At 35.4% G+C, this 14,075-nt stretch overlaps 1 protein-coding gene across 2 annotated transcripts in view; it reads right to left on the bottom strand.

Moving 5' to 3' along the window:
• LOC111148673 (RAD51 paralog B) overlaps positions 1-14,075 on the bottom strand; it is a 599,479-nt gene that overhangs the window by 547,974 nt on the left and 37,430 nt on the right. For both annotated transcript variants that reach the window (XM_022505442.1, XM_022505443.1), the window contains 2 exons: positions 9,852-9,971; positions 8,412-8,595 (listed from right to left, as the gene is read on the bottom strand). In XM_022505442.1, coding sequence (XP_022361150.1) covers positions 8,412-8,595; positions 9,852-9,971 — 304 coding nt within the window. The remainder of the gene's footprint in view (positions 1-8,411; positions 8,596-9,851; positions 9,972-14,075) is intronic.

Genomic DNA, 14,075 nt, shown 5'->3' with positions numbered 1-14,075 from the left:
ATGAAATAAATGGATCTAGTCAAATACATCTAACATGTGCATAGGATTAAGGCATCCCAGTAATAGCAAGGGGATGAATGTGAGTGTTATTCTCTATTACCTAAACTTTTAGAGGAATCATGAAGTCTATGAAGTACCAAGAAATTAAATAATTATGGAAACATTTCAATTAAGTAGTAAAAATAGACCATGTGTCTATTGAAAAGTTGTATCTGCTACCATTTTGTTTTAAGACAGGAACATGAGGGGCACCTGGGTGGCTCAGCCAGTTAAGCATCAGACTCTTGATTTTGGCTCAGGTCATTATCTCAGGGTTGTGAGATCCAGCCATCAGGCTTCCTGCTGGGTATGGAGCCTGGTTTTAGGATTGTCTCTCTCCCTCTTCTTCTGCCCCTCCCACCCTCTCCCTCTCTTAAAAAATAAATAAACAAACAAAAAATAAGACGAACTGAAGCTTAAAATATAATGATATACTTTATTAGTGTCCCAAATATGTGAAATCAATCAAATATTTCACAAACATCATAAAAGAGAAAGCTAAGTCCTTAGTGTGATCAGTCGTAAGAAGCTTTAAAAAGATGTATAACAAACTGTCAGAGGGGGAAATGGCCCTGCCTTGGTCTTCTGCAGCCCACACATGCTCTGGATATTCTCCTAAGTTACCACCTGAACATCTCAAAACTTTGAAAGAGGACCAAGTCACCAATGCCACCAAATGTCAGAGCTTCAACATCCTTGGGGGCCTTAAAAGTCCCTAAAATTTAGAATTTTACAGCTATAAAAAAAAAAAAAAAAGAATTTTACAGCTATATACAATATCTTCTTCATCCCATCAAAAAAAAAAAGTTAGTGAAGAGTATATCCTATATAAACTACTCCAGAAAGCTTCTTTTTGTGACTTTCCACAAAACTAATAAAATATCTAGATCTAACTCTCAATTGGGATCATAATATCTTGTTATACAACACGAATGAAGAAAGAACAAAAGAAGCCCTTGAGAGATCAGTTTTTCTTCAACCCTGAGGGAGGATGTTTCTCCTTAAAATGCTTATAAGTAAATAAATAATCTCCAGAAAGAAGTCATGAATTTAAATTACAAGTTACTGATTTAATTTTTGATTGTGAGATCCAGCCATCAGGCTCCCTGCTGGGTATGGAGCCTGGTTTTAGGATTGTTTTAACTATCTGAACTCAAACTGAGACATTTCAGCTTTTTAGAAATTTGCCTCCGCATTTCCATTAAGGATTACTATATTTCCAGCAGTCGTTTAACGTGCTGGCAGTATTCACAAACTGTCCAAATATGATTAACTTTATAGACAAAGATAATAGTTTAAAAAAAAAAGGAAGACATGTTTCAGAAAGAAGAATTAGCAGAGACTAAGGATCGGTTGGATTATGTTTCTTACCTATAAGTCTTCAGCAACTTGCTCCTATAACTCAATTGGAAAAAAACCTACAAAACTGATTTTGAAGCTAGAATAATAAAACATGAAATAAAACTTCAGCAACTTGATACTGTCCCTTAAATTCTGAAGACAACAGCAATTTTTTTAAAAAGAAGGCTGTTAGGCCAAAGCTTGAACTGCTGAAATAAACTTAAAGTAAATAAATAAATAAATGAAATAAACTTTTTAAAAAGTGATTAAACACACTTAGTAATTAATTCTCTTTTCCTTGAGGTAACAGAAACTTAATATCAGAGAAGCAAGTTCTGAATCATAAAAGATCCTCCAGCATAAGTGCTTCATTGCTTTTTGTTTTTGTTCCTTGAGGAAAAATTAACATGTAATTTTAAAAACACACCCTGTTTGGGTGTACAGTTCTGAGTTTCAACGAACTTACACTCATACAGCCACACCACAATCAAGATATTGACCATTCCCATCATGCCAAAAAGTTTCCTCATACCCACTTACAATCAACCTCACCTTCCCATCCTGAGCCCCTGAAACCACAAACCTGATTCTCACTTCCACAGCTTTGCCCTTTGCAGAATGTCATAAAACAAATCACATAAAATGTACCCATTTGAGTCTGGCTTCTTTCCTTTAATACAGTGCTTTTGAGACTCATTCTTTTTGTTTATTTTAGCAGTCTGTTCGTTTTTATTGCTGAGTGCTATTCTGCTATATGAATATTCCATTACTTGAATATGAATTTATCCATTCGCCAGCTGATAAATATTCATGTTGTTTATAGTCTTTGACTATAATGAATAAAAGTACTAAAAACGTTTCCGTGAAGATTTTTGCAGGAATATAATTTCTTTGCATTAAAAAAAAAAAAAGAATACCTAGGAGAAAGACTGCTGGGTCCCATAATTAAAAATGTTTAACTTTTAAAAAACTGCCAAAGTGTCTTCCAGACTGGCTACACCATTTAGCGTTTCCATCAGCATGGATGAGAGTCAGAGATGCTCTCCACCCTCGTCAGCATCCGGCAAAGTCAGGGTTTTAGATTTGGTTTTTGAGCCATTCTAATAGGTGTGTAGCAGTATTTCATTATGGCTTTAATTTGCATTTCCCTAAGAACTAATGATTAAGCATCTTTCCATGTGCTTATTTGCCATTTGTATATCTTCTTTGAAGTGTTTATTCACATCTTGGGCCCAGGGGGCATAGCTCAGTGGTTGAGCATTTGACTGCTCATCTTTTGCCCATTTAAAAAATTACACTATTACTGAGTTTTCATAGTTCTTTATAGTTCTAGTTACCAGTCCTTTAACATATAAGTTATACAAATATTCACTGCCAGTCTGTGGCTTGTCTCTTCATTTTCTTAAGAATATCTGCAGAGGGGGAACCTGGATGGGTTAAGCCTCTGCCTTCGGCTAGGGTCATGATCCCAGGGTCCTGGGATCAAGTCCCACATCGGGCTCTCTGCTTGGCCGGGAGCCTGCTTCCACCACCTCTCTCTGCCTACTTGTGATCTCTGTCAAATAAATAAATAAAATCTTACAAAAAAAAAAAAAAAGAATATCTGCAGAGGGTAGAAGTGTTCATATACTTTACAGTTCATGTTTTTTTATCACGAAGAAATCTTTGCCTTGCTCAAAGTGACAAAGATTTTTCTCCTGTATTTTCTTCTAGAAGTCTTACAGTTTTAGGTTTTATGTTACAGTGGATGATCCATTTGGAATTAGGTTTATGTAATGGTGTGAAGAATTAGTCAAGTTTTGTTTTTTTACAGACAGATATCCAATTGTTCTAGCACCGTTTGTTGAAAAACTATCCCTTTTCCATTAAATTACCTTACCTTCTTTGTTCAAAATTAACAGACCATAATCTACTTATTTTCTGGACTCTCTATTCTTTTCCACTGATCTAGGAATCTACCCTATCACCAATATAACACTGTCTTATTTGCTATGGCTTTATAATAAGTCTTGAATTCAGAGAGTGGAAGTCCTCTATACTCCTCTTTTTATAAATTGTTTTGGCTATTCTCAATCTTCTGCTCTTGCACATAAATTTCAGTCGCCTTGTTGATTTCTACCAGAAAGCCTACTGGGATTTTGATTGGGATGTGTGTTAAATACATACAGTCATTTGGAAAGAAATGACATCTTGACAGTATTGAATCTTTAATCCATGAGCATGGTATGTTTTCACTTATCTAGGTCTTCTTTGATTTCTCTAATGAATGTTATATACTTTTCAGCATTAAAATATTACATACATTTTGTCATATTTATCACTAAGTATTTCATGTTCTTGGTGCTCTTATAAAAAGTTACAGGTTTTCAATTTCCATTTCCAATTGTTCATTACTAGCATATAGAAAAACAAGTGATTTCTGTATAATCTATATCCCGCAAAATCACTTGTTAGATCCAGTAGCTTTCTTTTTTTGTGTAGAATCTTTGGGTTTTCTACTAAAATTATATGATCTATGAATAAGTCTTATTTCTTCTTTCCTAATCTGAATGTACTTCAATTATTTTTCTTGCCATATTATGCTGGCTAGGATCTACAGTACACTGCTGATTAGAAATGGTAAGATTGGGCTATCTTATCCTTGCTCCCAATCTTGGGAAGAAGGATAGTATTTTACCACTAAGTATAAGTTAAGTATGATGTTAGTTGAAGGTTTTTGTAAATGCCCTTTATCAAGGGAGAAAGTTCTCTTCTACTCCGCTTTGTTGAGAGTTTTCATCAAGAACAGCTGATGAATTTTGTTGACTGGTTTTCTTTCCTGCACCTACTGAGATGATTTTTTATTAATATGTTGATGTGATGGATTTTATATTTTAATGTTGCATTCAAAATCTACCTTGCATTCCTGAAATAAGCTCCACTCAGTCCCTTCTTATTTATTGCTGGATCTAATTTGCTAATATTTGTTAAGAATGTCTGTGTTCATTTTTATAATGGACATTGGCCTGTAGTTTTCTTGTAAATTTTCTGAAAGGCTTGTATAGAATTGATATTTCTCCTTTAAATGTTTGGTGGATATTACCAGTAAAACCATTTGGACTTAGAGTTTTCTTTGTGAGATTTTTAACTACAAATTCAATTTTTTTTTTTTAATATTTTATTTATTTATTTGACAGACATTGATCAGAAGTAGATAGGGAGAGAGAGGAGGAAGCAGGCTCCCCGCGGAGCAGAGAGCCCGATGCGGGACCCGATCCCAGGACCCTGAGATCATGACCTGAGCCGAAGGCAGAGGCTTAACCCACTGAGCCACCCAGGTGCCCCCAAATTCAATTTTTTAACAGATATAGGATGATTTAAGTTATCTATTTCTTTCTCAGTAAGTATTCTGTGTCTTTCAAAGCATTTGTTCATTTCATCTCAGCTATCAAACTTAATGGAATAAAGCTATTTATAACATTCTCTTAATATCATTTAATGTCTATAGGATCTATAAGGATATCCCCCTCTTTCATTCCTGATATTACTAATTTGTTTTTTCTTTTTCTCCTGGTCAGTTTGGGTAAAGTTTTATTAATTTTATTGGTCTTCTCAAAGAACTAGCATTTTATTTCACTGATTATTTTTCTCCATTGTTTTTGTTTTCAATTACATTGATTTCTGCTCTTTACGATTTCCTTCCTTCCGTTTATGTTGGGTTTAATTTGTTCTTTTTCTAGTTCTTACAAGCTTAGATCATTGATTTGTAATCTTTCTTTCTCACATAAGCATTTAACTATATAAATTTCCCTGTAAGCACTGACTTAGCCTCATTTCACAAATTCTGATATGTTGTATTTCCATTTTGATTTACTTGAAAATATTTTCTAAGTTCTCTTGTGATTTATTCTTCAACACATAGGTTATTTAGAAGTGTTTTTGCTTCATTACCAAATATTTGGGGATTTTTACAGACGTATTAGTGATTTCTAATTTAATTCTTTCTGTGGGTCAAAAAACATACACTGTATCATTTCAACCTTTTAAATCTATTGAGTTTTATTTTATGGCCCAGAATACTGTCTATCTTGGTGAATATGTCATGTGTACTTGAAAGAAATGCATTTTCTGCAAAAAGTGAGTGGAACATTTTGTAAATGTCAATTAGATCAAGCTGGCTACGTTTTTCAGGTCTTCTGACTTTCTGGATTTAATTTGCTAACATTTTGTCTATTTAATCCATCACAAAGAGAGAATATTGAAATCTTCATGTGTGCAGGCATCCTTGCATAAAAACATATACAAGCATATGTAATGTGGCATTCAAATTTAATATAGATTACACTTTTAAGCTTTTCCCCATTACTAAAAGTATTGCATGTTCACTGAAAAGAAATTTTAAAATTCAATTAAGTACACATCCCATCACCTAAGGTGATTTTACTCTTTAGTCTTATTTGAATGAAATGATATCCAGAGTGTCAAATTCCCAGGCATGGTCCTGGCCCAGTCCACCATCTCAGATTCACAGCCAGAGGGCAGACTGGAATGCTTGGCTTCCTGCCTACTCCTCAGAGGCCATCAGACATTCATCTACCATAGTTCTACTAAACTGAAGTAGAATCTTGTCTACTTCCTGGCTTTCTGACACTATATAGATCTCTAAAGACGTTCCCAAGCTTAAGAATCTTAAGAATTCTTTTTCTTCCTATAAGATGCCAGTGTAATCTGAGTACAGCTCCTATATGATAAGACATTCTGCTACCTAATATTGTATTTTATTACTATCAGAAATAATAAACAATATTAAAGATAGGATCAAAATAAAGCTAAAAGCAAATATTAAAAACTTAAGTACAGTGCCAATATAAAGAAGACTAACTCAAGTCCAAGGAAAAAAGCAGTATCTGCAATTCATACATTTGAAAATATTTACTGAGTACCTACTCTGTGTTAAGCACTATTTCTGCTGCTGAGAATAAAGTAGTGAAGAAAGTAGACAGTCCTTGTGACCACTCTGTGGGGTGGAGGAGACACATACACAATCAACATTAATATATAACATGCTAGAGGGTGAAAGTGCAATGAAGAAACAAAGCATACAGGGAGATGGGGAGGCAGGGAATGTGGTTAATACTTACATGGTCAGGAAAGTCCTCATTAATAAGATGACAGGAAAGAAGAAATCATATGGATATTTAGAGGGGAAATATTTCAGATGGAGAAATAACACTTTTTGAAGCAGGAATGTTTGTTGGAATGTTTGAGGAACTATAAAGAGGCACATGGTCTGCGATTTTGAAAGGGAGAATAAATTACATAGCGACATGTTGTTTTCAGCTAGTTAGTCCATGTCTAGTCACCTATTCAAAGCACAGCTTAAAAACTTAAAAGTTCATGATTTTTCATTTAAATGTGGTAATTAGGCTACAAAAATTCCCACACTTCCCAAAGGAATTATTTTTCAAAATCCTTCTAAAACTAATACTAACTTTTCACAAAAACCACTACCAGCTTGTGTTACAGAAGTGCATATTACATCTGCACTTTTATCTCTAAAGAGAAAAACAAAGGCAAAGACAGAGAGATATGGAAATAAGTACCTATTCTTTCAGAGGGCACTAATAAAAATGAAGAAAAGCAGAGTGCTTTTCTCACTTAGGAAAATAAATTACCTCAGAAAAAAACTGAAAAATATTAGCCTACAACTACTATTTAAAAGCAAACAAATACAACTTTTAAAAAGTGAATTTTTACATTTTACATAGGATTAAGTCAACAACCAGCATGAATTAATAAAATAAGTATACATACTTAACTTTTCCAAACAATCAAGTAACCCTACAAAATATTTTTCAAATTCCCTTGGCCAGGGAAAACATGGATCTGGATTTATCATTTTAACCAACTACAATAAAATTTAAAAGATGAGCGTCATCTGGGATAAACTTTACAACGCTTGACTTCACCAGGAATTACATCATATAATCCAAAATATGAATTAAAAAGCCATTAAGAAATGTAGAACTTTTTACATGCCACATTTTCTTCCTTGACTTCTTGCTTGGGCTTATAAATCACAAAGGCTGTGTGGTAGTTTACCATCTTGGTACACATTACAAAGATCCAATCTTTTAATTTTCCAAAACACGATCTAAAAATTATAAAATCATAACTAAATCTTATCTCAGTTTAAGGAATTTTCTTATCTTCTGTTGAGATGATGTCTTGAATTGAATTGAAAAGCCTGACAATACAAAATGCTGTTGAGGCTGAAGAATAAGCAGAACTCTCCTACGCACTGCTACTGGGAAAGCCATCAGTCTGCGCTTAAACCTTGTAGCTTACCTACCACAAACATTTGCAAGATACCTGCATCTTCAGATTTACTCATCACAGTCCCCACTATGGAAAGTGGGGTCAACAGTCATCATCCAAGATCCCCTTACTGACACTTTCATTACTATCACTCCCAATATAACATGTGATAGTCAACCTCTGGCCATTTGGAGCAAACCAAATCCTACAGAGTACAAGACAGTACCAACCATAATAGCATAATATCTAAATCTAAAATATTTATAAAACTGACAAATACTGCCATAAAAGAAACTACAGAAATAGACCTAGGCAATTTCATGTAGTTTTAATAGTTAATATTTACCTCGATGTGACAAAAGTAATTCAAAACGTACACAGAGAATCAACAATGAGATGGAGAAAAGGACTGACTATACAGGAACTTTTACAAACAACATTTAATTCTGCTTCAGACTCCAACTGTGAAAAAGATAATCTCAACAGATGAATGAATTTAAGAAGATGGTTATGTTTACTATAGCAATTAGACCATGCTACCTTTAACACATCATCTGTTTTACGTTTTCTTCTATTTATATTAGCTGATATTTATATTTATATTTATGTTTATGTTTATATTCTGATATTTATATTAGCTGATATTCTATTTATATTAGCTGATATAAGTCAGTGAACTTAACATAAAAGAAAACAAAGAACAAGGGGAAAAGAGAGAAAAAGAAAAAACTTACCGGGATTGAAAATTCCTCAGCCAAATACTTCAAGGAGGATGCTTCTCTTGCCAAGAACTTGTTTCTTTCTCTCATGTTGCCTTGAAGTTGTGTATCAAACTCCTTTCTTACCACAGAAGCAACAGAGTCAATAATTACAAGTTTAACTCCCTTTGAAATAATTTCTTCTTCCAAAGTTTCAATCCTATAAAAGTAGAATTTGCAAAACAGTAGATAAATTTAAGATATAATATAAAACAGGGTATTGCAAAGATTAACCAACTTAAAAACAATGACAACAAACTGTTCTTCCCTAAGTTACAGTAATGATTGCTAGTATTCAATAATCGTAACTTACGTCCTGCCCTTCTATACATACAGCACTCTTTTTGAAAATGCACCAAAATGTTTTCATTTAATTTCATTCTCTGGTTCTCCTATGATACTGCTAATTTTAGGAGAAAACTGCTTTTCCTAGCCCAACTCCAAAATGGTCCCCATTTACTCCCACCTTGTGCTGACAGCCTTGTCCAGTCCCCTCCCACATTTACCAGGGTTGGTCTATATAACCAACAATATATGACAAAATGATGGTATGTCACTTCTAAGAGTAAGTTACAAAAGACTACACCTGCCATCTTGGGCTCTCTCTCACTTGCCCCCTTTCTCAGATCACTCTCAGGGAGACAAGTTGCCATGCTATTAACAGCCTGATGCAGAGGCCCACATGGTGAAGAACAGAGGACTCTGGCCAACAGCCAGCAAGGAAGGGAGGCCTTCCAGCCAACTACACAAGTGACCCTGGAATTCTCCAAGATTCTCCAGCCCCGTTTGAGGCTGAGATGACCACAGCCCTGGCCAACAGCTTGACTGCAACCTCTTCTGCAACCCTGAGCCAGAAACACTCAACTAAACCACTCCCAGACACCTAAGCCTCTGTTACTACGTGAGATAATACATGTTTGCTGTTTTAAGCTGCTGAATTTTGGGGGTAACCTGTTAATGGAAAATAGATAATAATTGCACCCCTTAAATAATTCAATCTAGGGGCGCCTGGGTGCCTCAGTTGGTTAAGCGACTGCCTTCAGCTCAGGTCATGATCCTGGAGTCCTAGGATCGAGTCTTGCATCAGGCTCCCTGCTTGGTGGGGAGTCTGCTTCTCCCTCTGACCCTCCCCCTTCTCATGCTCTCTCTCTCTCTCTCATTCTCTCTCTCTCAAATAAATAAATAAAATCTTTTTTAAAAAATAATTAAATCTAAAACATTTCACTCATTCAGTATGTTTTCATTTTTAAAGAAACATTTCATCCAACAGGCTGTAGCAAATAAAGAACTCTGAAATAATTATTTCCCATAACCCTAATACATATGTAGAAACTTTTTTCACTCAGCTGAAAACATAAAAAACAAAAAATAAATCTTCAAAGTATTACTAAAATACCAAAACCTAAAGCAGCATACCTTTGTAGAACTTCATCACAGCTGAGTTCCCGATAAAGATGAACCTTACTGCTTGTCAAAAGCAATTTTTCTTCAGTGTCAAAATATCTGGGAAAACGAGATTCTGCTATCTCAACCAGTCTGTATGGGAGAAAAATAACACAAGTGAAAATAACTAATGATATTTAAGGCCATAATGCTGAACTTCTAATGAATTTTACTTAGGAAACTCATAAGCTATAACACTGGAACAAAAATAGAGCAGGTACAAGCAAAATAAACCTTCCTTTATAAGCACTAAAAGAGGTCAACAGCCAGAGCATGAGACCAGCAAGGGCTTTCAGATCTCATTTAAGGTCAAGTAAGCAACAATGTATCTGAGGGTTATCTTTCTAGGAATAGATATGTTTTTTAATAAATGATAATTTGACTAGCAGCGGTAAGATATGTTTAGTAAATAAGAAAGTTATTTCATCATGAACGAAAGGAATATATTTGAACAAATATATAATACTATCATTCTAACAATCAAAGATCAGTTAAGTCTCCACGTCTCAGAACAGAAAAACATGCCTTCTAAATTAAAATGTAATATATACAAAATAAATGCTATCTAATAACTTCTTTGTAAACAGGACATTATTTTCCATTCATAGAATTGCTGCTATTCTTTTCCTCAATCTCCTGTTGAGTTTGTAGGTGCTCAGAATGGTTTGATAACTCCCTAGCTGAATTCCTGGGACTAGATGATCTTTAGGTCCCTACTCCTCCACCATCTGTTACCTCCCCCCTCCCCAGGGAATTATCTTCTAAACAAATAAATGTTGTCTAGTATTTCTTTAGTGGAAAAAAAGGATTTTCTACATTCTGAACTCAAAGCCAGCTCTAATGCATGGGGCAGGCCAAGTGCAGGAGGGTGACAAGGCCAAACACATGCAAGTATCACCATTAATAGCTTAAGACATGGAGCTCAGTACTAGAAACTTCAAATGTTTCTGGTTAAAAATATAAAAAAGTGTAAATCTTTGAGTATAACTGCCTCCTATTTAAAATGATACTTTATCAGCCTGATTCTTAACCATCCAAGGATGACTGGGAGAAAGGACTATAAACACAAAAATCACCCTATACTTTATGTTCCATTTAAAGACATAAAAGTACAGGGGCACCTGGGTGGCTCAGTACGTTAAAGCCTCTGCCTTTGGCTCAGGTCATGTTCCCCAGGGTCCTGGGATCGAGCCCCGCATCCGGCTCCCTGCTCGGCAGGGAGCCTGCTTCCTCCTCTCTCTCTCTCTCTCTCTCTCTGCCTGCCTCTCTGCCTACTTGTGATCTCTGTCAAATAAATAAATAAAATCTTTTAAATAAATAAATAAAAATAAAGGCACAAAAGTACAAAGAACAGTGTTTTTATTTGTAGATAGTTAATGAGTCCCAAGAAGAGGCTGAGAACGCTAAAGAGATTAACAAAATAAATTCCTCACATATATTATAATCAAAAATGAAAAAGAAAAATCTAAAATAAAGAGAGAAAACTGGTCAATAATATTTTTAAAGTATATTTTAAACGATTTGGGGGGGGGAGGCATCAATAGGTTGAACAGGAAAAGGAAAAATTACCAAAAGATGTGTAAAGACTGAGAACAAAATGGATCAAGTGAGCATTCAGAGGAAGTGCATGAGAGAGAGACGAACAGGGTGGAATAACGGAGGAAATGAGGTAAGCGATGAAAGCAGGAAAAAATGAGATGCCACTGGCACGGGCAGGACAGGCACATTTTAAGGATTGGAGGAAAATGTGTAAATTTCTTGATTAGGGCAACTATTTGCTGAGTTTGGAGCCAGGAGAGTCAGCTAAAAACTCTGATGCTTGCGACCCACTGATTTTTAATAAGACAGGTGTGGCAACATCTGCCAGAAACATGGAAGTCTTTCAAAATTGGATGCCCGGTTGATTAGGTACTGAGTACTTACCTCAATCAGTGAGTACCTAACTCACTGGCAACAACAACTGAACAAATGACAGACAATAATAATTTTCTGCCTTCAACACTAGGCTGAATTTCCACTGGTGCCTTGAGTGGTAAAAAGCTCTGGAACTTATTACTGCTCTCTCATTCCATTAAGTCCCCTCAGAAGGAAGGTGGTCAATGTATGAACACAAAGTGACTTTATTCACAGTTGCCAGGCAAAATAACTGTATCAAATGGTTATTTATATACCAATATGCTTTCTATAATCAGTTTCTCCAAGTATTTTGTGTTTTAGAAAAAACATCTAAAAATGTATATAAAACATAAACCAAAAACACATGTAGTATCTACATGCCTCACACTAATTGTAGCAATTTCTTGTGACAATCTTCATCACAAAGATCTTTCCTGGCTAGAGTAACAACAGAGGAGATCCTTACTTTTATATAAAGTTTGAAAGCAATGCCATCTAGTGGACAACTTTTTCATAAAAAGTATTCTTTTCAAGAATGCGCTTAAGATTTATTCATTCAAAACATATTTATTGAGAGACGCCTGGGTGGGTCAGTTGGTTAGGCATCCAACTCTTGGTTATGATCTCCCAGTTGTGGGATCAAGCCCCGCATCAGGCTCTGTGCTCAATATGGAGTCTACTTCAGCTTCTCTCTCCCTCCCCCCTCTCACTAACTCTCTCTCTCAAATAAATATTTTTTCAAATACATATTTATCAAGGACCTACTATATGCCAGGCACCATTCTAGGTGCTAAGGATGTGACAAAGGACAAGAACAACAACAACAAAAAAAAAAACTTCCCTCATGGAACTTACAGTCTACTGAGAGAGACAAACAAATATATTTTATACATCAGGTACTAAGTGCTCTAAAGAAAAATGAACCAGAATGAGGGAATAGATTGTGAAAGATGGAAGCAAGTGCTATTTTATGTAAAGTGGTCTGGGAAACCCTCTTCAATGAGGTGAATTTGAGCAATGGTTTAAAAGAGATGAGAAAATGAAATATTTGATATCTAGTGGAAGAGACAATAGGAAAAGAGAATTATATATAAGAAGCACCTGGGGTGATCAAGGAATAACAAACAAGGAGGCTAATGTAGCTGGAACATAGGAAACAAGAAGGAGAATAAAAGGAAATAAGGTCAGGATGCCTAGGTGGCTCAGTGGGTTAAGCCTCTGCCAGGGTCCTGGGATGGAGTCCCACATAGGGCTCCCTGCTCAGCTGGGAGCCTGCTTCTCCCTCTGCATTGCCCCTCCCCACTGCTTGTGCTTCTTCTAGCTCTCTTTCTCAAATAAATAAATAAAAATCTTTCTAAAAAATTAATTAATTAAAAAGGAAATAATGTCAGAGTGCTAGCCAGGGGCCAGGATCATATAAGATCCTTAGGACTGTGGTGTTTTGTTTAGGTATTATTTAGTAAACTAAGAAACCTGGAAGCAGAACTGACACAATCTGACTTTTTTTTTTCTTTCCAGAATCACTCTATCAGATGGAAAAGGGGCTGTACATGAGGCACGGGTGAAAACAAGACCAGCTAGTACAGTAATCCAGATAAGAAAGATGATAGTGACTTGACCTGGGGAAGAGCTCAGCTGATTAGAAAGACCTGAACTTAATGTATAGTTCAAAAGCTGAAGGAATTTCTTGGCTAATTGGATGAGCATCTGGAGGAATGGAATTACCATTCATTGAAGTGGAGAAGACTGGATTCGTTCCAGGTTTTTGTTATTAGTTCCCCCTGTGACTTCACAGCTCTTGTATAAAAGGAAATTTAAATGCTTTACATTAGTGACCACATGACAACTTGAAATAAAACACATGCTTAATGTAAAAAAAAAAAAAGTTTTCCAAAATTCTAGTTGAAATATAGCATCATAAATGTGCTGAAATAGAAGTTTATGGTTTCTCAAAGCTTCTTATACATATGTAATATTTTCCTGTTCATTAATTCAGTATTTGTTCAACAGTGTGATATAAATATAACAATGTGAATCTATTAGTCCTTTACAGATTCCAGATTATTCCAAAGTTTTTTTTTTAAAGTACTTATGAATTCCATTTCTTAGAACCTCTGCAAGATCTTCCCACTAAATCGCCTAGATTCACAAATGTTTTTTTAAAGATTTTTTTTTTTTTTTTTATTTGACAGACAGAGATTACAAGTAGGCAGAGAGGCAGGCAGAGGGAGAGAGAGGAGAAAGCAGGCTCCCCGCTGAGCAGAGAGCCCGATGCGGGGCTCGATCCCAGGACTCTGGGAT

This window comes from Enhydra lutris, unplaced genomic scaffold (genome assembly GCF_002288905.1).
Source record: "Enhydra lutris kenyoni isolate GAN:26980312 unplaced genomic scaffold, ASM228890v2 scaffoldscaffold20, whole genome shotgun sequence".
In the NCBI taxonomy this organism is placed as follows: Eukaryota; Metazoa; Chordata; class Mammalia; order Carnivora; family Mustelidae; genus Enhydra; species Enhydra lutris.
Note: the sequence above shows the minus strand (reverse complement) of the source record. Positions and strands in the feature narration are given on the sequence as shown.